The sequence below is a fragment of the Stenella coeruleoalba genome (genome assembly GCF_951394435.1).
Source record: "Stenella coeruleoalba genome assembly, chromosome: 1".
Taxonomy (NCBI): Eukaryota; Metazoa; Chordata; class Mammalia; order Artiodactyla; family Delphinidae; genus Stenella; species Stenella coeruleoalba.
The window spans coordinates 43,766,899-43,789,917 of NC_137169.1; the positions used below are offsets into that span (position 1 = coordinate 43,766,899).

At 39.4% G+C, this 23,019-nt stretch overlaps 2 protein-coding genes across 5 annotated transcripts in view; one reads left to right on the top strand and one right to left on the bottom strand.

Annotated features, from left to right (window-relative positions):
- ZYG11B (zyg-11 family member B, cell cycle regulator) overlaps positions 1–23,019 on the top strand; it is a 79,995-nt gene that overhangs the window by 51,278 nt on the left and 5,698 nt on the right. For all 4 annotated transcript variants that reach the window (XM_079933766.1, XM_079933768.1, XM_079933767.1 and 1 more), the window contains 3 exons: positions 8,958–9,155; positions 9,281–9,333; positions 10,434–10,531. In XM_079933766.1, coding sequence (XP_079789892.1) covers positions 8,958–9,155; positions 9,281–9,333; positions 10,434–10,531 — 349 coding nt within the window. The remainder of the gene's footprint in view (positions 1–8,957; positions 9,156–9,280; positions 9,334–10,433; positions 10,532–23,019) is intronic.
- On the bottom strand, positions 1,518–4,639 carry LOC307192673 (mitochondrial pyruvate carrier 2-like). The gene has a single exon (XM_079933900.1). It carries the CDS (start codon positions 3,755–3,757, stop codon positions 3,326–3,328), a length of 432 nt encoding a protein of 143 aa, XP_079790026.1. The 5' UTR covers positions 3,758–4,639; the 3' UTR covers positions 1,518–3,325.

Below are 23,019 nucleotides of genomic sequence, written 5' to 3' on the forward strand. Positions count from 1 at the left end.
TGCTTCCTTCCATATCTTTCTCCTTTACTTTGTGATTGAATTGTTTTCAATAATTTATTTTCAGATATAGATTCTAATTTAATTTTTCATGGTCAGAGAACATACTTTGTTTTAAGTCCTTTTGAATTTATTGAGACTTGTGTGTGGCCCAGGATATGGTCTATCCTGGTAAGTATTCCCTGTGCACTTGATAAGAATGTATATTCTGGGCTTCCCTGGTGGCGCAGTGGTTGAGAATCCGTCTGCCGATGCAGGGGACACGGGTTCGTGCCCCGGTCCGGGAAGATCCCACATGCCGCGGAGCAGCTAGGCCCGTGAGCCATGGCTGCTGAGCCTGCGTGTCCGGAGCCTGTGCTCTGCAACAGGAGAGGCCACAACAGTGAGAGGCCCGCGTACCGCAAAAAAAAAAAAAAAAAAAAAAAGAATATATATTCTGCTATTGTTAGAATGTTCTATAAATGTCAGTCGGGTCTAGTAGGTTGATATTATTCAAGTCTACCACAGGCTTACTGATTTTCTGCCTACTTGTTCTAGCAATTATCATATTGTATCAGTTTCTGCTTCCTATATTTTGAAGTTCTGTTATTAGGTTCATAAACAGAATTGCTATGCCCTCTTAATTGACCCCTTTATCATTATGAAATGACCTGGTATATTCTTTACTTTGGAATTTCCTTTGTCTCCTTAATATAGTTATTCCAGCTTTCTTTTTTTTTTTTGCGGTACGCGGGCCTCTCACTGTTGTGGCCTCTCCCATTTCAGAGCACAGGCTCTGGATGCACAGGCTCAGCAGCCATGGCTCACGGGCCCAGCCGCTCCACGGCATGTGGGATCTTCCCAGACCGGGGCACGAACCCGTGTCCCCTGCATCGGCAGGCGGACTCTCAACCACTGCGCCACCAGGGAAGCCCCTCCAGCTTTCTTTTGAATAATGTTACCATGGTTTATCTTTTTCCATCCTTTTACTTTTAACCTATATTTGTCTTTATATTTAAAGTGTGTTTCTTATAGACAGCATATACTTTGCACCCTGCTTTTTTATCCAATATGAGAATTTCTCCTTTTTTTTTTTTTTTTTTTTTTTTGTGGTACGCGGGCCTCTCACTGTTGTGGCCTCTCCCGTTGCGGAGCACAGGCTCCTGACATGCAGGCTCAGCGGCCATGGCTCACGGGCCCAGCCGCTTCACGGCATGTGGGATCTTCCCGGACCGGGGCACGAACCCACGTCCCCTGCATTGGTAGGTGGACTCTCAACCACTGTGCCACCAGGGAAGCCCCTCTCCTTTTTATTTGGACTGTTTGGATTATTTACATTTAATGTAATTATTGGTATGGTTAGATTTGAATTCATCAACTTGTTATTTGTTTTCTCTTTGTCCTATCTGTTCTTTGTTTTTTCTTCTTTTTCTGCCTTAAAAAAAAAGGTTTAATTGAGTATTTTTTTATAATTCCATTTGATCCCCTTTCTTGGTTTATTAGCTATTACTCTAATTTGTTATGTTAATGATTGTTGTGGGTTTATAGCATACATCTTTAAACACAGTCTCCCTTTAAGAGATTTTATATTTCATATATAGTATTAAGAACCTTATAATAGTACATGTCCATTTCGGCTCTTCTTTCCTTTATGTCATCATTGTCATGCATTTTATTTTATATATGTAATAAACCACATAAAAAAAACTTTTTTAATATCAATTATCTTTTAAGAAGATTTAAATAATATTTTAAAATTTGTATGTTCGCCCAAATAGTTACTATTTCTGATGCTCTTCTTTCCTTTGTGTAGATCCACATTTCCAACTGCTCTCGTTTTCCTTCTACCTAAAAAACATCCTTTAACGTATATCGTAGTGTGGGTCTGCTGATGGTGAATTCTTCAGCTTTTGTATGTCTGCAAACATCTTTATTTATTTAACGTTCATTTTTGAAAGATTTTTTGCCAGGTGTAGAATTCTAGGTTGACAGTACTTTAAATATGTTTGTTACCTTTTTTCTGATTTGCATCTTTCCAGTGAGAAATCTGATGTCATTGTTATCTCTATTCCTCTATATTGTATATGATTTTTTCCTCTGGCTACTTTTAAGATTTAGGATTAGCAACAACAGTTCTGAGTAATTTGATTATGATGTATTTTAGTGTAATTTACTTCATGCTTCCTGTATTTGGGATTCATTGAATTTCTTGGTTTATAGTTTTCAAGTTTGAAAAGTTTTTGGCCATTATTTCTTCAAAAAAAAAGTTTTGCACCCCGTTCCCTCCAACCCACTGGAGTCTTTTGGAGACTCCAATTTCTCATATATTAAGCTGCTTGAAATTCACAATTTATTGGTGCCTTTAAAATTTTCTTTGTTCTATTTTCTATGTATATTTCAGTTTGAATTGTTTCCATTGCTATGCCTTCTAATTCAGTAATTGTTTCTTCTGCAGTGTCTAATCTGCTGTTAATCCCAGCTAGTGTAGTTTTTATCTTTAGACATTGTCATTTTCTCCTCTAGAACTTGATTTTGGGTCTTTTTTATATCTTCCATATTTTTACTTAACTTCTTGAACATATGAAATATATTTGTAATAACTGTTTTACTGTCCTTCTCTGCTAATTTTAACATCCTTGTTAGTTCTGGGTAAATTTCAAATGATTGATTATTCCCCTCCTTTAGAGTTGCATTTTCCTGCCACTTTGCATGCCAGGTAGTTTTTTTTTTTTTAGATGTTGGGAGTAGGAGTTTATTAATTATTTTATTTTGCTGTGTTGGGTCTTCATTTCTGTGCGAGGGCTTTCTCTAGTTGTGGCAAGCGGGGGCCACTCTTCATCGCGCTGCACGGGCCTCTCTATCGCGGCCTCTCTTGTTGCGGAGCGCAGGTTCAGTAGTTGTGGCTCATGGACCTAGTTACTCCACGGTATGTGGGATCTTCCCAGACCAGGACTCGAACCTGTGTCCCCTGCATTAGCAGGCAGACTCTTAACCACTGCGCCACCAGGGAAGCCCGCCAGGTAGTTTTTGATTGGATGCCAACCATTGTGAATTTTACCTTGTTGGATGCTGGATATTTTTATTTTCCTATAAAATATTCTTGAATTTTGTTCTGGGATTAATTGACTTACTTTTAAACAGTTTGATCCTATTTGATCTTGCTTTTTTTTATTATTAAAAGTTTGCTGTATTTTTCTGTTGAACCAAGTACTACCTCCTAATTACAGTTAGATTTTATGCATTACAAACGTTAGCACAGTTAGCATCACCTCATTGACAACTGAATAATAAATCAAACTAGGTCCCAGTGGTTATGTCCACATCTAGGTTGTTAGGGTGATCAGAACTCTTATTTGTTTGCTTTAGCTTTTAATCCTTGGTTGTATCTCCAAATACGAAAGAGCTGAGAGGCTCCTGCTGTCCCAACAAAGAAATTAACAGCAAACAGACTCCAGTTTTTGGGAATAATTACAAGTGAGTATCTTGACCAAATAAACCTTGTAGCCATCAAAACAGCAGATTGGGCTGTGCTGAGTTTTTCTGCAGGTCTGACCATGTCAGCCAATCCAGCACACACCAACCCCCATTTCATAATTGGAGCCCAGAAGAATACTGTTCTGGGACCTGCTGGTTGGTTGTACAACGGCCTCAGTTTGTCAGGCAGCAGGAGCTCCACTTTATCAAGTACCCGGTGGTAGGTGCCCCGCAGGCCCCGGGCGCCGGCGGCTGACATTTCTGCAGACGAGTGATCGTGGGCAGCCGGGTGGGGCAGCAGCCACATGCTCGTCCCTAGCTGGTAATGAAGGGCAGCTGGTCACTTTCCCCTGCCTCAATGCCTTGCGCCCTCCTCTTCCCCAGGGTTCCCTTCCCGCAGCTCAGCCTGCTCTGCTGAGAACCACCCGGTGGCCCGCGCCCAGAGAAGGTTGTGAGGGCAGAGCTGATCTTGCTTTTATGATCTATTAGGAGGATCCAGAGCAGTGCTGAGGCTAGGGTTGATTATTCTGTACTACTGAAACAAGACCTTCCTGAGTACTCTGCTCAATGCCCTGTGAATGAAGAGTTTTTCCAGAATGGATGGTGAGAACAGGCACTATTCCTGGCCCTTTGTGAGTGCTGGGAACTTTTCTCTAATCTTTTTGATGGCTTTTTTTCTTCCCTCAAATAGTTTTCTCACAGTCATGCTCTGATCAGTACTCTGCTGAATAGAGTGCTACTCCCTGCAGCTCTCTGGATTCTCTCCATATACATTGTCTTCTCTCTGGTACTCTGTCCTATGAATTGCCTTGGTCTCCCTGGACTCTCAGCTCCATCTCTTCAACTCCATGAGCCCACTGGGCTCTGCTTTTAGTTCTATATCCCTGTGCCACAGCCTGGAAACTCTCTCAAGGCAGCATCTCACCTTGTTTGTTTTCCATCTCTAAACGTCACTGTTCTTTATTACCTAATGTCTAGTATCTTGAAAACTGTTGTTTCATGTTGTGTTTTTTCAGTTGTTTTAGAAGGGAGAGTAAATCTGGCCCCTTTTAGTCCATCTTGGCCAGAAGCAAGAGTACTCATCAATCTTTCATTAAATAGATTTAAGAATGAGAAATTTGTTTTTTATACTTAGCCACGTATTTCTCATACTACTCTTTTTTTTTCAAAAACATTTCTTTTAGTGTAGGTAAGCTGGCAATGAATTTTCATTTAGGTTTTGTTTATGTGAAAAAGTCTTTGATTTAATTTTCAAAAGAAATTTTTGCTCACTATTGAAGTCCAAGTGGATATTTTTCTGTTGGGTTTTGAGGTTTATAATTTTCATAAATTGAAAAAATTTTGGCCATTATTTCTTCAAATATATTTTTCTGTACCCTCTCTTATCTCCTCTCTTACTGAAACTCCAATTACAAGTATGTTAGATTGCTTAAAATTGTCTCAGAAGTCACAGAAATACTCTGCTGGCTTTTTTGGCAGGTGTCTTTCCTTTTTTCTTTCTGTGTTTTGACCTTGCTGTTTTCTATTACTGTTTTTTAGTTCACTGATTATTTTTTTCCTGCAGCATATCATCTGCTGTTAATCTCATCCAGTATATTTTTCATTTCAGGTACATGTATATATTATTTCTAGAAGTTACATTTAGATCTTTTTTATATCTTCATTTTTTTCTCCTCAAGCTTATATTTTTCTTTCATTCGTATCGTATTTATAACATTTATAATAACTGTGTTTTTAAATTAATTAATTTTATTTTTTTGGCTGTGTTGGGTCTTCGTTGCTGCGCATGGGCTTTCTCCAGTCGCGGTGAGTGGGGGCTACTCTTTGTTGCAGTGCTCAGGCTTCTCATTGCTGTGGCTTCTCTTGTTGTGGAGCATAGGCTCTAGGTACATGGGCTTCAGTAGTTGTGGCAGGCAGGCTCAGTAGTTGTGGCTTGTGGGTTCTAGAGCACAGGCTCAGTAGTTGTGGCGCACGGGTTTCGTTTCTCCGTGGCATGTGGGATCTTCCTGGACCAGGGCTCAAACCCGTGTCCCCTGCATTGGCAGGCAGATTCTTAACCAGTGTGCCACCAGGCAAGTCCCTATAATAACTGTTTTAAATCCTTGTCTACTGATTCTATTATCCCTGTCATTTTTGGGTCTATTTTTATTGATTGACTTTTCTCCTGTTTAAGGATCATATTTTTCTGACTCTTTGTATGCCTGGTGATTTTTAGTTGGTTGCAGTCATTGTGAAATTTAATTTACTTCGTTGATTAGTAGTTTTGTTGTTTTCCTTTAAAGAATCTTGGACTTTGCGCTGGCATTCAGTTAAGCTACTCACGGATCAAGTTGTTCCATTCAAAGCTTATTTACAGGCATACCTCATTTTATGCACTTCACAAATACTGTGTTTTTTACAAATTGAAGGTTCGTGGCAACTATGTGTCGAACAAGTCTGCCTGCACCATTTTTCCAACAGCATTAAGTCACGTTGTGTTTCTGTGTCACATTTTAATAATTCTTGCAACATTTCAGAATTTTTCATTAGGATTATATTTGTTATGGTGATCTCTGATCAGTAATGTTTGATGTTACTACTGTAACTTGCTGAAGGGCTCAGATAATGGTTAGAATTTTTTAGCAATAAATATTTTTTAATTAAGATATTTACATTTTTTTTAAAGACGTTATGCTTTTGCACACTTAATAGACTACAATATAGTATAAACATAACTTTCTATGCACTGGAAACCAAGAAATTTGGGTGGCTCACGTGATTGCAATATTTGCTTTATTGTGGTTGTCTGAAATCAAAGCCACAATATCTCCAAGGTATGCCTATATTTGCTTTGTTAAAGTGGCTTCAGATCAACCTTTACCCTACTACTTTATCCTAGTTACCCCACTACTATCAAATGTTTTGTTTATTATGAGATCTCTTCACTCTGGCTGGTGAGAATGTGAATTATTCCTAACCCTGCGTGACTTTGGGATTTGTTCACATACTGCTTTCTGGTGGTTCTTTCCCTGGCCTTATGGAGTTTCACTCCGTATCAGTACTCAGCCAAAGATTTTAGGGGATCCCTCTGCAGATGTCTTTCCTCTCTTTCTCTTTCTCTGGAACTTTTTCCTCTACATTGCTCTGTTCTACAAATTTTTGCTGCCTTGGCCACCCTGAAGACTGATCTCTGTCTCCTCAACTCAGCAAAACTGCCACCTCTTTAGGTTCCCCTTATATGCGTAGCAATCTAGAAACTGCCCCATTTGAATATCTTCTCTCAGGGATCACATTCCTGTATAGCTAGTTGTCTGCCGTCTGAAAACAGTTCTCTCATATATTTTGTCTGATTTTCCAGCAACTTGTTTATGGCAAGAAAGAATGGCCATAATTCTTTTGATGCTCTATTCCAAATCTTTCCTTATCTGTTGTTTTTTGTTTTAATGGTGTTGTCTTTTGCATTTTCGTGTGTATGTGTATGTGTGTGTGTTTAACTTTTTAAAATCAGGTACTATCTTATATTACACGAGGTTCTTGGGAGAGTCTAATTTTCTACTGTATTTGATGATTTCACTCATTATGGATTGTTTTCATTGTGAATTGTAATTTATCACCATCTGTGGGGCTTTGAGTACAAGGTGTGTCCTTCTCAGAGGGTCTTTATATTTCTTTCTATCAAGCTTCCCCAAGCTTGAAGGAGACAGAGGACTATCTTTTTTTAATTTGTTTATTTTAAAAGGCATATCTATCTTTCCTTTTCTTGTCACTATAAAATGATACATGCTGTGTTAAAAAACATAAATAGGGAAGAGTATAAAAAATGAATGTGAGCGCTTCCCTGGTGGTGCAGTGGATAAGAATCTGCCTGCCAATGCAGGGGACACAGGTTCAATCCTTGGTCCGGGAAGATCCCACATGCCGCAGAGCAACTAAGCCCATGCACCACAACTACTGAACCTGTGCTCTAGAGCCCGCGAGCCACAACTACTGAAGCCCGCGTGCCTAGAGCCCATGCTCCGCAACAAGAGAAGCCACCACAATGAGAAGCCTGAGCACCACAACGAAGAGTAGCCCCCGGTCACCGCAACTAGAGAAAACCCGCACGCAGCAGCGAAGACCCAACACAGCCAAAAATAGATAAATTAATTAATTTTTTAAAAATGTGAAATTCCTTTTCTTGTTTGAATATGTGAGATTAGAGAGGGGCATAGGAGACATTGATTTATCACTAATGTTGATGGAAAGGTACAGGATTATACACATTCATGTAGTGAGTAAAGTTAACTTGTCTCTTCCATCCTCACTCTTCCATGATTGGAAAAGAAAACTTGTTAGTCGTTACAGAGAATACATTTGGACACGGTAGCTTTCATTTTCATTTGTTATAGAATGACAAGCTAGGGAGTGAATAGTTTCTTACCAACGAAAAGGCCAGGGTTTTTGGTTCCTAGGAAATGGAATCAATGTGTTAGGAAGAGAATTATGATTTCATAGTAGATCAAATGAAGTTTTAAGAATGAGGATTAGGGACTTCCCTGGTGGTCCAGTGGTTTAGAATCTGCCTTCCAGTGCATGGGATACAGGTTCGATCCCTGATTGGGGAACTAGGATCCCACATGCCATGGGACAACTAAGCCCATGCGCCACAACTACTGAGCTCGCGTACCTCAATGAGAGAGCCCACGTGCTGCAAACTACAGAGCCCACGCACTCTGGAGCCTGCACACCACAGCTACAGAGCCTGCGTGCCACAACTAGAGAGCCCGTGCACTGCAACTACTGAGCCCACTCACCAGAACTAGAGAGAGATACCTAGGCGCCGCAACAAAGAGCCCGTACGCCACAATGAAAAATCCCGCATGCCTCAACGAAGATCCTGCATGCTGTACTAAAACCTGACGCAGCCAGAAATAAATAAATTAAATAATTTTAAAAAAAAGAATGATGATTAATCTTCAGAGTAGTGAGATAAGTTGAATCTTAGATCGTTTTGGAGAAGATCAAGCACAATCTAAACTGGCCAGAGCCCAGATTACTTCTTTTTTATGTATCTATGTCAATCCACTCTTTTACTGAGGTATAATCCTTTGAAAGTTCTTGCCTTGTATTAGTTCCAATCTCTGGACCTTACTTTTGCCCTTGCATGTCTATTAAAACCCAGTTCTCTTGCCCCTGCAGGCCTGTGATAGCCTGTTATGCTCTTGTTTGATTCCCTATTTACATTTTGTCCCACAAAAAAAGTTACATATATAAAGTTTGTTTGCCTGTTTTTACTCAGCACTTCTAGATATTTTATAGCAGGAAATTTTTAGGTTATCTAGTTTACTGTTTTACCTGAAACAGAACTCGCTACTGTTTCTTTATTATTTTATTGTTTGGGGAGAAGAGGAATAAAATCACCTGTAATCCCACTGTGCTAACATAGCGACAATATTCGCTTTTGTCCATACATATTTAAATCGTTGCAGTGTCATTTAGCCATTTATTATACATATTATTTTAATTTTTATATCTTCTTTTTTTTCCAGAACAATATAGCTGAAGTACAAGAATTGCATTCTGAATTAATGTGGAAGGATTTTATAGACCACATCAGTAGCCTTCTACATAGTGTTGAAGTGGAAGTCAGTTACTTTGCAGCTGGGATTATTGCCCACTTAATATCTAGAGGAGAACAAGCTTGGACATTGAGTCGTAGCCAGAGGAATTCTCTTCTGGATGATCTGGTAGGGTAATTTGGTGTTTTTTGGAAGCATACAAACAACATTCATAATGGTTAAACTGTCAAATCCTCGAAATGCAATGCTAAATAAATATTGTAACCCTTTCTTGTGTGCTTTGTGTCTTTCAGCATTCAGCAATTTTGAAATGGCCAACTCCAGAGTGTGAGATGGTAGCATACAGGTAACTAGCAAGATAATTAATATTAAGCCAGTAACCTAGTCATTTTGCTTGTGTAGAGGTCATTCCTATTAGATGTAGATTTTACCCTTTGGCATCTATCTTCGTACTGGCTTTAAAATAAAGTATTTTTAATTTATTTTGCTACCTGTCATTCATCAGTCCTTCCTTCATTCTACATTTATTGAAAACAGGTGCCAAGGTCTTGTTCTGTGCTCTTGAAATTCAAAGACGAGTAAGATATGGTGCCTCCGTACAAGAACTTTACAGCCTAGTGATGGAAACCAAATGTAAATCAGAAATAATTCACTCCTATGCTAGTTATGTACATAGAATGCTCTGAACGTGCACTGGAAAATGGTAAAAAGCTTCCAGAGGAAGTAGGTTGTGAGCTGAGTTTTGAGAGATAATTAAGTAGAGACAGAAGATTTTAGGTAGAGTATTAATGCAAGGAGGTCTAAAACGAGAACACATTTAGAGAACTAGAAATAGCACCTGATTTGTTCAGGGAAACAGTTTATAATAATTTACTGAAGGGCATACTAGATTCTAACTCTGTTTATGACAGGTGACTTGGTAGATAAGTTACTAATATACCAGAAGTATTCCAGATTGCTGCATAAATATTATTATTGCAATTTATTTTGTTGTCTACTTTATAAATGCTGATGCTGCCAACACTTTTGATTCCCACTTATGTTCTGTACATTTTTGGGCAGAAGACTTGTAGAAATAGAAAGGCTAATTCTAGAGCTCCGTCATGGTGTTGTTCTGGTTAGCTATCAACTAACTTCTCCTTATCTAAGTTTCCAAACCAAAGTCTGCAATTCTTCAAATGTGTATCTTCAAGACCAACAGGTGCTTTTGAGAAAAAATATGTTGTTCTGATTTCCTTCCATCTTCTGTACCAAGACTTTTGTCTGAATATACTTGTTTATCAAATGGCTAAGACAAAGAAAAGATGTTCTACAGAAGCTCATTTATATTATATAGTTTAAAAATAGCAGGATGAAATTTCTGTAGCAAAAAGCTCAGGAATCATTGCTTTAGAAAATGACACTAAGTACAGGATGTAACTTTTATTCTTTTCTTTGAACGTTTAGGTCCTTTAATCCATTTTTCCCATTACTTGGCTGTTTCACAACACCAGGAGTCCAGCTATGGGCAGTTTGGGCCATGCAGCATGTCTGCAGCAAGAATCGTATGTACCAAAAAGAGAACTGTGTTTTTCTTTTTCAAGTGAAATTCTCCTTGCACAGGAAAGCCATTTCTAAATTGTGTTTGATTTTTAAGGACACAGACTTTTAAAAATACAGTGTAAAGAGAATCTTAAGTTATGAACTAAATTTATACTTTCAGAATGAGCTTGGCAATATTAGAAATCAATGACAGTGGCGAATGAGACTTACACTGTTCTAAGAAAGAACTTCAGAAATCTTCATAGGAGTTTCTTGAGTCTTAGGCTGTGCATGCCTAGGGTGAGACTTCCTGAGGCCTGAAAAAGAACAAATACCAAGGAGCTTCTAACTGAACAACACATGGAGCTTACACAGGTTAGAAAATATTTGAATTCCAAACAGTGGAAAGAACTTAATACCCAGGACATTCACTACAGATGCCAGAAAAGATTAAACTAGCCCTAAATTAAAGGTTTCTCTAAGGCAACCCTGTGAAGCTTAAAAGCAAGTCTTAAAATGATCAAGCTGCTCTGCAAGTAAACTGTCTGTCAGAGAAAAACTAAGCACTCTGTTAAAAAAGACAACAAAATTTATACACTCAACAACATGTTTAGTTATATGGTAAGAGTTGCTAGGTGAAAGATGAAGCAGAAAAATATGACCCATAACCAGGGGAAAAATTAGACAATTGAAACAGACCCAGAAATGGTAGTGATGATGGAATTAGCAGGAAAAAATTTCAAACTTTTTTTATAGATATGATCCAAGATTTTAAAGAAAACATGAAATTAAGAGGAGGAAAAAAATAAAAATTTGACATGAAAAATATTTGGGTGAGCTTAAGAGTAGATACAAATGAGAAAAGGTCAGTGAAATTGAATACACAGCAATAGAAAATATCCAAACTGAAAGAAAGCTGGTTTAAAAAAAAATTAGAAAGCAAGAACACCAGAATTATCGTGATATCAATACCAGGCAAAGACATAAGAAAAGAAAATTACTGAACAATATCTCTCATGAGCATAGATGAGGAAATTCTTAAAAATTTTTTAACAAATGGACCCAACAGTATATAAAAAGGACCAAGGAGGTTATTCCAGGAATGCAAAGTTGGTTTAACATTTGAAAGTCAATGTGTTTCATCCTATTACCAGACCAGGAAAGAAAAACAATCTGATCATCTCAGTAGATGCAGAAAGAGCATCTAAGGATATCCTACAGCTAACATCAAAATTAATAGTGAAAAATTAAATGTGACTGTTTCCCCTCTAAGATCAGGAACAAGGCAAGGATGTCCAACCTCACTGCTATTGAACATTGTAATGAAGGTTCTGTCCAGTGTGATCAGGAAAGAAACAGAAGGCATCCAGATTGGAAAGAATGAAGGAAAACTGTTTTTATTCACAGGTGACATGATATCTATGTAGAAAAATCCCATGAAATCTACAAGAGGGCAACTAGACTTAATAAGTGAGTTTAGCAAGGTTCCAGGATAAAAGATCAATATACACAAATCAGATGCATTTCTTTATACTAGCTGCAACCAGTATAAATGAAAAAATGACATTTACAGTTTTACCAAAAACTATGAAATACTTAGGGATATATCTGACAAAGATGTACAAGACCTGTACACTGAGAAAAACAAAGGCATTGCTGAGAGACGTTAGGGAAGGCCTAACCAAATAGAAGGACGGCACTTATGAGTTGGAAGACTTACTATTGTTAAAATGGCAATTCTCTCCAAATGTATTGTAGATTTATATAGTCCCAGTCAAAATCTTAGCAGTCTTAGCAGAAGAGAAATTCACAGGCTGATTCTAAAATTCATACAGAAATGCAAAGGACCTAGAATATTGAAACAACTTAGAAAAACGAAGAACAAAATTGGAGTTACACTACCTGACTTCAAGACATACTGTAGAGCTACAGTAATCAAGACAGGTGTTTTGTGGCTCCAAATGTGTGTTTTTTCCATACCTCATCAAGCAGTTCTGTAATTCTCAGCAGACATTGACTGGGTGTCCAACAAATTTAACTCAATTCTGACACTGTCTCCCTGGAGATAGTGTCAGATCCCACAGGTTAAGGGCTCAATCCCACAACACTGCTGTCCCCACTTCAGATGCCAATCCCAAGTTTATGTTGTTACCTGTGCTTCTGACTGACTAGCTGCAGATCTGAGGTTCCCACGACCCACCCTCCTCTGGTTCAATTAATTTTCTAGAGCAGCTCACAGAACTCAGAGAAACATTTAATTATATTTACCGGTTTATTATAAAGGATGCAGATGAGCAGCCAGGTTAAGAGATACATAGGGCAGGGTTCTGAAGGATTCTGAGCACAGGAGCTTCTGTCCCCATGGAACTAGGCTGTCCCATCATCCAGGCATGTGAGTGCATTCACCAACGTGGTGAATGCTTCCTTGCCCTGAGAGACATTTTCATATGATAAACTGGACTAATTATTAATGACTGAATGGGACTCTAGTAATGTGCTAGTATCTGTTAACTGTTACAGTCATTTTGTTTTAAGGGATCTGTCATCAAAGACCAGAAGATACAATAAGAACTATATTTGGTCTTTGTTCCTGGTTCCTAGCACAGAACTCCTCAAACCTTTATAATTTCCTGAGTGATAGGAGTGTCTTTTGTCATTCATAAGGATCCCCTTTTGACGTACGGTAATGAGGTGACAGAGTGGGATGTCTCCCAGGGCAAGGCCACTGAGGTTTGCAGGCTTCCAGTAGATTTTGTAAGGCTCCAAAAGCAGAAGTGGTCTTAGGGTGAAGCCATATATTGCTCTTTAACTAAGAAATAATATCATCTCTTGATCTGAGACTTTTTTTTTTTTTTGCGTTACGCGGGCCTCTCACTGCTGTGGCCCCTCCCACTGCAGAGCACAGGCTCCGGACGCGCAGGCCCAGCCGCTCCGCGGCATGTGGGATCCTCCCGGACCGGGTCACGAACCCGTGTCCCCTGCATCGGCAGGCGGACTCTCAACCACTGCGCCACCAGGGAGGCCCCGCTCTGAGCCTTTTTTGATGTGTTAATGTCATATTGAATTTCTCTTATTACATAGCCTGTTTATTCATTCCTGTACCCTCAGCTCCTGATCCTCCTTCTCTTTATGTACACTCAAACTTTTCCACCTTTGGAAGGGACATTAATTTTGACCACTGTTGGTCTAGATTGCCAACAGCAATACTAGTCTAGCAAGTGTCTCCCCCTCAGTCCGCTGTCATTCAGATAGGGTAAGATTACATAGGTGCAGAACTAGCGGGCTGTTTTTACCAGGAGGCAATATAGTTGCATTCAGTGTTATTCCCAATTTTGCCAGATGGAGTTAAGGCATAACCCAACCCATTAGGCCCTTGGGAATCCTGACAAAAAGAGTTTACAACATAGTTACAATTTCTTGCTTAGGAATCATTCCTGCTTCCAGCATTTGTAGTTGCAGCCTTGGTTCTGTGACCACTGCACCAGGTAGGGGAATTAAAAAACGTTGTGATATGGGGAAGAAGAAGAAAAAAGTATAGTCATTATACCAGTATCCTCCCTTAGCAAGAATTATATAATCATATCAACATCCTTTCCCACTCCCTCTTCCCCAGGTTCCCCAGAAAAACAGGAGAATATCTAGTGGGGACATTCTATCTATCTATCTATCTAGTTGTGCTGGGTCTTAATTGCAGCTCATCAGATCCTTGGTTGCAGCATGTGGGCTCCTTAGTTGTGGCATGCAAACTCTTAGTTGTGGCATGCATGTAGGACCTAGTTCCCTGACCAGGGATCAAACCCGTGCCCCCTGCATTGGAAGTGCAAAGTCTTATCCACTGCTCCACCAGGGAAGTCCCTAGTGGGGACATTCTTTTAGCTCCACTCATATTGAGTGTGAGCATACATATACTCGTGAAGGTGTGAAAGCTAGCCCTTCAGGCCTGTATCTCCCCCCTCCCTCCCATCTCCGATTTTAGATAACTAATGTTTTAATTGCCCTTTCCGATTCTGTATCGAACTATTACTCTGAGGAGGATATCTCTCTGCCCATTGTTGGACATTGTAGGGATAGAAAACGTTTTCCTTGACTCTGGCGCTTTGTGCCTTAAAATGCAAGAGGAATATGTCTAGATTCAGTCCATTTCTGCATTGCTGCAGTTCCTCCGTATCCACTCATCTCATGGACTCAGGTGGCCACCTCAAGCAAGCACATTGGGATATCTGCTTGTCAGTTCCAGTCAGCTTCTGAACATGGAAGAGAGTTCTTCTGATGGGCACAGATATGTCCTGCCTTAATGACCAGGTTTCCATTGCCCTTGTATCCACCTACACGGCTAGACCATTGGCCACTGCCCATGAAAAAACCCAAACAGAGGGTTTTACCACTATTCAGTATTTCATCCTTGGGAAAGGATGGGAAAACAGCATGCAGTTCAGTCCACAGAGCTGTTTTGGTTTTACCTATTTCAATCAGAATGGTGGCCTTCCAAACAGGATGTTGTCTGTTTACCTTGGAACTGCTATCCACAAACCAAGCAGCTGTTTGTTGGTTGTTGGCGAGCTGTTTATAGGGCACTGTCCAAGTGACTATACAATCTGGCAGCTCCTTGTGCAGTTCCAAAGTCAGTCCTAGGGACTGACTAGGGAGAAAGAGGCTCCCTGCTCATGAGTATCTCCTTGCATTCTCCAGGTAGCACGATCCTGTATAAACGAATTCTGTTTTATCATGGAACTCTTCTGGGCACTGCCATCCCCATTAGAGTGTTTCTCTGACATCACTCAAAACGTCTTGGGTATTTCAGGTTTGCAGATCATTTTTTGTCCTTCAGTCATGAGGGTAGCTTCAATTAATGTCAAATAGCAAGGTAGTAAATGCCCCTCAAATGGAAATTCTCAAGTCCAAAGTCCCAGTAATCATCTCTGGTAGGCACTCACAGGCTTTTGCCATAAACCCCAGTCAGTCCTTCACATAGGGCTATGGCACAGAGAATTTGTCCCTACCAGCACTCCAGCTTCTATTCTACATTGCATTGGCTTGGGCAACCTTACTGGTTCCCATTTAGCATGCCCAATTAACATTGCTTGAAAGGTAGATTTACATGCTTTCTGTTTTATGATGTTAGGTAGTGGAAACATTTCCCAGTCAATAAAATGTTCATTCTCATAATACCATCAGGTAAAAGAAATGTAACCACTTCACATAAAGTCTGTTCAACCATACCAATTCTCCTACAAACTTTTACCTTAATTCTTTTAACCCTTATATTCCTAACTGTAACCATCCACAGATTTTGGTCTTACACTACTAGGTAGGAGAGTGTTCCCCAGCCAGACATAATACTCATTTCCATAAAATATTGAGGCAAAGGAGACACAACTTCTTTACATAAAGTCTGTTTAAACATTCCAGTTTTCAGGACTTCCCTGGTGATCCAGTGGTTGAGTATCTGCCTACCAATGCAGGGGATGTGGGTTCGGTCCCTGGTTGGGAAACTAAGATCCCACATGCCTCAGGGCAACTAAGCCCAAAGGCTCTAGAGCCTGTGGGCCGCAACTAAAACTCCATACAGCCAAATAAATAAATAAATATTTTTTAAAAAAACACTCCCAACTTTCATAATCCTGTCAATCCTTACATTTTTTTTTTTAAACTCTCTAATTGTAGCCCATATCAGGACTTCACCAGGAACTTCTCCACTTCCTAAGTTACCCACTCTTGTGCAAAAGGCTTTAAGTCCCCAGTAAGGAGTCAAGCCAAGGAATCCTGGCCTTTTGTCAATCTTTGCCTTGATTAGATAAAACAATTGAAGGTCAGGTTTGGAGTCATCTCTAAATTCCATTGGTTGGGACTTCCCTGGTGGCGCAGTGGTTGAGACTCCGTGCTCCCAGTGCAGGGGGCCCGGGTTTGATCCCTGGTTGGGCAACTAGATCCCACATGCATGCTGCAACTGGGAGTTTGCATGCCGCAACTAAGGGGCATGCCTGCTGCAACTAAGACCCAGCACAGCCTAATAAATATTTTTTTTTAAAAAAAACAAACATTGGGCTTCCCTGGTGGTGCAGTGGTTGAGAGTCCACCTGCCGATGCAGGGACACAGGTTCGTGCCCCGGTCCGGGAAGATCCCACATGCCGTGGAGCGGCTGGGCCCGTGAGCCATGGCCGCTGGGCCTGCACGTCCGGAGCCTGTGCTCCGCAACGGGAGAGGCCCCCGTACCGCAAAAAAATAAAATTAAATTAAAAAAATAAAAAAACATTTAACAAAACTCTTAAAAACATAAATAAATAAAAAAATAAATTCCATTGGTAACTTTTACTGTTAGTAACTGATGGCAGCACAGCTGCTACTCCACATCATGGAGTAGCCACCCAAAAACCAGAGGTTCCTTATCCCTCACCTTTTTATCCTTTCTGTTCCCTAACCACATGTTTCCATAAGCCAGGACCAGGATAGCAAATCCCACTTCTGACACCAATTCTGATATGTGTATTTTCCACATCCCACCTAAAAGTTCTCCATTTCTCAGCCGACACTGACTGGGTGTCCTACAAATTTAGTTCAATTCTGACACTATTTACCTCGAGATAGTGTCAGATTCCACAAGTTAAGGTCTCAGTCCCACAAAAGTGCCCTCACTTCAGGCACCAATTGGAAGTCCAGGCATAAGCATAAACAAAGAATGTTCAAAGGACCAGAATAGAGAGTACAGAAACAGACCTATACACATATGGTTAGTTAGGGTTTTTTGTTTTTTTTTTCTCTGTACACTTTGGCTTTTTTTTTTTTTTTTTTTTTAGGCGGTACACGGGCCTCTCACTGTCGTGGTCTCTCCCGTTGCGGAGCGCAGGCTCCGGATGTGCAGGCCTAGTGGCCATGGCTCATGGGCCCAGCCGCTCTGCAGCATGTGGGATCTTCCCGGACCAGGGCACAAACCCGTGTCCCCTGCATCAGCAGGCGGACTCTCAACCACTGTGCCACCAGGGAAGCCCCTGGTTAGTTAGTTTTTGATATAAGTTCAAAGCAATTCAATAGAGAAATAAGAGTCTTTGCAACAAACAGTACTGCATCAAGTGTATCTCTATCTGCAAAAAAAAAAGAACTTTGATTCATACTTTGTATAAAAAAATTAACTCTTGGGGCTTCCCTGGTGATCCATTGGCTGAGACTCCAAGCTCCCAGTGCAGGGGGCCCAGGTTTGGTCCCTGGTTGGAGAACTAGATCCTGCATGCATGCTGCAACTAAGAGTCCACACACCACAACTAAGAAGCCCACATGCCACAACTAAAGATCCCTCATTCCACAACAAAGATCCTACATGCCACACCTAAGACCTGGCACAGACAAAATAAATAATTAATTTTTAAAAATTTAACTCTTAATGGATCATAAGTCTAAATATGAAACCAAAAACTATTAAAAGTTTCTACAAGAAAATGTGACAAAATATTTGTAACCTTGTCTTAAGCAGATTTTTTTTTTTTAACATCTGTATTGGAGTATAATTGCTTTACAATGGTGTGTTAGTTTCTGCTGTATAACAAAGTGAGTCAGCTATAGATATACATATATCCCTATATCTCCTCCCTCTTGCGTCTCCCTCCTAACCTACCTATCTCACCCCTCTAGATGGACATGGCACAAAGCATGGAGCTGATATCCCTGTGCTATGCAGCTGCTTCCCACTAGCTATCTTTTTTACATTTGGTAGTGTATATATGTCCGTGCCACTCTCTCACTTCGTCCCAGCTTACCCTTCCCCCTCCCCATGTCCTCAAGTCCATTCTCTATGTCTGCGTCTTTATCCTGTCCTGCCCCTAGGTTATTCAGAACCACTTTTTTTTTTTTTAGATTCCATATATATGTCTTAGCATACGGTATTTGTTTTTCTTTCTGACTTACTTCGCTCTGTATAACAGTCTCTGGGTCCATCCCCCTCACTACAAATAACTCAGTTTCATTTCTTTTTATGGCTGAGTAATATTCCATTGTATATATGTGCCACATCTTCTTTATCCATTCATCTGTCGATGGACATTTAGGTTGCTTCCATGTCCTGGCTATTATAAATAGAGCTGCAGTGAGCATTGTGGTACATGACTCTTTTTGAATTATGATTTTCTCAGGGCACATGCCCAGTAGTGGGATTGCTGGGTCGTAAGGTAGTTCTAATTTTAGTTTTTTAAGGAACCTCCATACTGTTCTCCATAGTGGCTATATCAATTTACATTGCCACCAACAGTGCAAGAGGGTTCCCTTTACTCCACACCCTTTCCAGCATTTACTGTTTGTAGATTTTTTGATGATGGCCATTCTGACTGGTGGGAGGTGATACCTCATTGTAGTTTTTTTTTTGTTTTTTGTTTTTTTGCAGTACGCGGGCCTCTCACTACTGTGGCCTCTCCTGTTGTGGAGCACAGGCTCCAGATGCACAGGCTCAGCGGCCATGGCTCACGGGCCCAGCCGCTCTGCGGCATGTGGGATCTTCCAGGACCAGGGCACGAACCCGTGTCCCCTGCATCAGCAGGCGGACTCTAAACCACTGCGCCACCAGGGAAGCCCCCTCATTGTAGTTTTGATTTGCATTTCTCTAATGATTAGTGATGTTGAGCATCCTTTCATGTGTTTGTTGGCAATCTGTATATCTTCTTTGGAGAAATGTCTATTTAGATCTTCCGCCCATTTCTGGATTGGGTTTTTTTTTTTTTTTTGATACTGAGCTGCATGAGCTGCTGGTATATTTTGGAGATTAACCCTTTGTCAGTTGCTTTGTTTGCAAATGTTTTCTCCCATTCTGAGGGTTGTCTTTTCGTCTTGTTTATGGTTTCCTTTGCTGTGAAAAGCTTTTAAGTTTCATTAGGTCCCATTTGTTTTTTTTTGTTTTTACTTCCATTTCTCTAGGAGGTGGATCAAAAAGGATCTTGCTGTAATTTGTGTCTTAGAGTGTTCTGCCTATGTTTTACTCTAAGAGTTTTATAGTATCTGGCCTTACATTTATGTCTTTAATCCATTTTGAGTTTATTTTTGTGTATGGTGTTAGGGAGTGTTCTAGTTTCATTCTTTTACATGTAGCTGTCCAGTTTTCCCAGCACCACTTATTGAAGAGACTGTCTTTTCTCCATTGTATATCCTTGCCTCCTTTATCAAAGATAAGGTGACCATAGGTGTGTGGGTTTCTCTCTGGGCTTTCTATCCTGTTCCATTGATCTATATTTCTGTTTTTGTGCCAGTACCATAGTGTCTTGATTACTGTGGCTTTGCAGTATAGTCTGAAGTTCAGGAGCCTGATTCCTCCAGCTCTGTTTTTCTTTCTCAGGATTGCTTTGGCTATTCGGGGTCTTTTGTGTTTCTATACAAATTGTGAAAATTTTTGTTCTAGTTCTATGAAAAATGTCATTGGTAGTTTGATAGGGATTGCATTGAATCTGTAGAATGCTTTGGGTAGTAGAGTCATTTTCACAATGTTGATTCTTCCAATCCAAGAACATGGTATATCTCTCCATCTGTTTGTGTCATCTTTAATTTCTTTCATCAGTGTCTTATAGTTTTCTGTATACAGGTCTTTTGTCTCCTTAGGTAGGTTTATTCCTAGGTATTTTATTCTTTTTGTTGCAATGGTAAATGGGAGTGTTTCCTTAATTTCTCTTTCAGATTTTTCATCATTAGTGTATAGGAATGCAAGAGATTTCTGTGCATTAATTTTGTATCCTGCTGCTTTACCAAATTCATTGATTAGCTCTAGTAGTTTTCTGGTAGCATGTTTAGGATTCTCTATGTATAGTATCATGTCATGTGCAAACAGTGACAGTTTTACTTCTTCTTTTCTGATTTGGATTCCTGTTATTTCTTTTTCTTCTCTGATTGCTGTGGCTAAAACTTCCAAAACTATGTTGAGTAATAATGGTGAGAGTGGGCAACCTTGTCTTCTTCCTGATCTTAGTGGAAATGGTTTCAGTTTATTACCATTGAGAATGATGTTGGCTGTGGGTTTGTAATATATGGCCTTTGTTATGTTGAGGTAAGTTCCCTCTATGCCTACTTTCTGGAGGGTTTTTGTCATAAATGGGTGTTGAATTTTGTCGAAAGCTTTTTCTGCATCTGTTGAGATCAAATTCTGAAATATGCACAAAAGTATGATCTACAAAAGAAAAAACTAGGGACTTCCCTGGCAGTCCAGTGGTTAAGACTACACACTTCCACTGTAGGGCACGCGGGTTCAATCCCTGGTTGGGGAACTAAGATCCCTCAAGCCACACGGAGCAGCAAAAAAAAGAAAAAGAAAAACCTGCTAAATTGGACATGAACAAATCAAACTTAAGGATTTCAGCTTTTTGAAAGACATTATCAAGAAAATGAAAAGTCAGTGCACATACTGGGTCAAAATTTTCAAATCACATGTCTGATAAAGCGTTTGTGATCAAAATATACCATGTACTCTCAAAACCTAATGATAAGAAAAGAATACAAGAAAATGGACAAAAGAGTTGAACAGACTTTTCACCAAAGATTTACAGATGACAAATAAGCACGTGAAAAGATGCCTAACTTCATTAGGATAGTTGTATAGATCAGTGCAATAGAATTGAGAGTCCAAAAATAACCAAGCATCTATGGTTAATTGATTTTTAACAAGGGTGCCAAGACAATTCAGTGGGGAAAGAACAGGTTTTTAAAGAAATGGTGCTGGGAAAACTGAGTAGGCACATGTAAAAGAAAGAACTTTGACCCTTACCTCATACCATATACAAAAATTAACTCAAAAATGGATTACAGGCCTAAGTATAAGAACTACATTTACATATGCATAAGCATATAAAACTTTTAAAAGAAAGCATAGGTATAACTCTTTATGATGTTGGATTAAGCAGTGATTTCTTATATAGGACACCAAAAGCATGTGACAAAAGAAAACTAGTCTAATTGGATTTAATAAAAAATTTTAAAACTTTTGTGCTTTAAAGGACACCATCAAGAAAGTGAAAAGACGACTCCCAGAATGGTTGAAAATATTTGCAAATTATATACCTGATGAGAGATTTGTTTTCAGAATATATAAACACAATAGTAAAAAAGAAAATAACCCAGTTTAAAAATTGGCAAAGGATCTTCAAAGAAAACATACAAATGGCCAATAAGCATTAAAAGAAGTTCAGAACTTCCCTGGTGGTCCAGTGGTTAAGACTCCATGCTTCCCCTGCACGGGGCACAGGTCTGATCCCTGGTCGGGGGACTTAAGATCCCGCATGCCACAGGGCGTTGCCAAAAAAATAAATAAATAAAATTTAAAAAATAAAGATACTGTCATGATGGCCAAAAAAAAGTTCAGCATCATTAGTTATTAGAAAATATAAATTAAAGCCACAGTGAGGTGTAAGCCACTTTACACCTGCTAGGAAGGCTGCCTATAATCAAAAAGGTGGACAATGACAAGTGTTGATGAGGACATGAAGCAACTTTCTCATTCATTGCTGATGGGAATGAAAAATTATACAACCATTTCAGAAAACAATTTGGTGATTTCTTATAAAGTTAAACATACATTTATGGATGGATCTAGAGACTGTCATACGGAGTGAAGTAAGTCAGAAGGAGAAAAACAAATATCGTGTATTAATGCATATGTGTGGAACCCAGAAAAATGGTACAGATGAACCGGTTTGGAGGGCAGAAATTGAGACACAGATGTAGAGAACAAATGTGTGGACACCAAGGGGGGAAAGTGGTGGTGGTGGGGGATGGGTGTGCGATGAATTGGGAGATTGGGATTGACATGTATACACTGATGTGTATAAAATTGACAACTAATAAGAACCTGCTGTATAAAAAAATAAAATAAAAATCAAGAATAAAATAAAAAAATAAAAATAAACATACATTTAGCATTTGCCCATCATTTTAGGTATTTTCTCAAGATCCAGGAAATGAAAAGTTCCCAAAAAACTTGTGAAAGAATGATTATAGCATTTTTAGTCATTGTAATGAAATGCTCAGGGAGAGAGAACATCCAACAAATGTCCATCAGTACAATAACATCAAAAACATGTGACGTATTCAATGCAGTGGAATACTTCTCAGCTTAGAACAACAAAAAAAGATTACATACAGGTAACAACTTGGAAACATCTCGAAAACATCATGCTGAGCAAAAGTAGACAGACACAAAAAGTTACATGCTGTCCATTTATATGAAGTTGTAAGCAAAAGTCTATATCACAGAAATTAGAACAGTGGTTACCTGGGATGAGGGGTGCAGGGGAGATTGACTTCAAAGGTGCACAAGGAAACTTTAGTTGTTGAAAATATTCCATATCCTGATTGTGTTGGTGGTTATACAAGTGTATACGTTTGGCAAAACTCATAAAACTATAGATTAAATTAGGTGTGTTTTATTGTGTGTAAATTAGACTTTATGACTAAAACTAAAAAAATAAACTTTATAATGTTTATATATGACTAAATAAATATGACTAAAACTAAAAAAAAACTTTAAAAGGCATGTGTAAAAAAAGGCAAAAG

Coding starts and splice junctions, on each gene's coding strand:
- LOC307192673 (XM_079933900.1), bottom strand. CDS start 3,757: ATGTGGCTGCTGCCCCACCCGGCTGCCCACGATCACTCGTCTGCAGAA.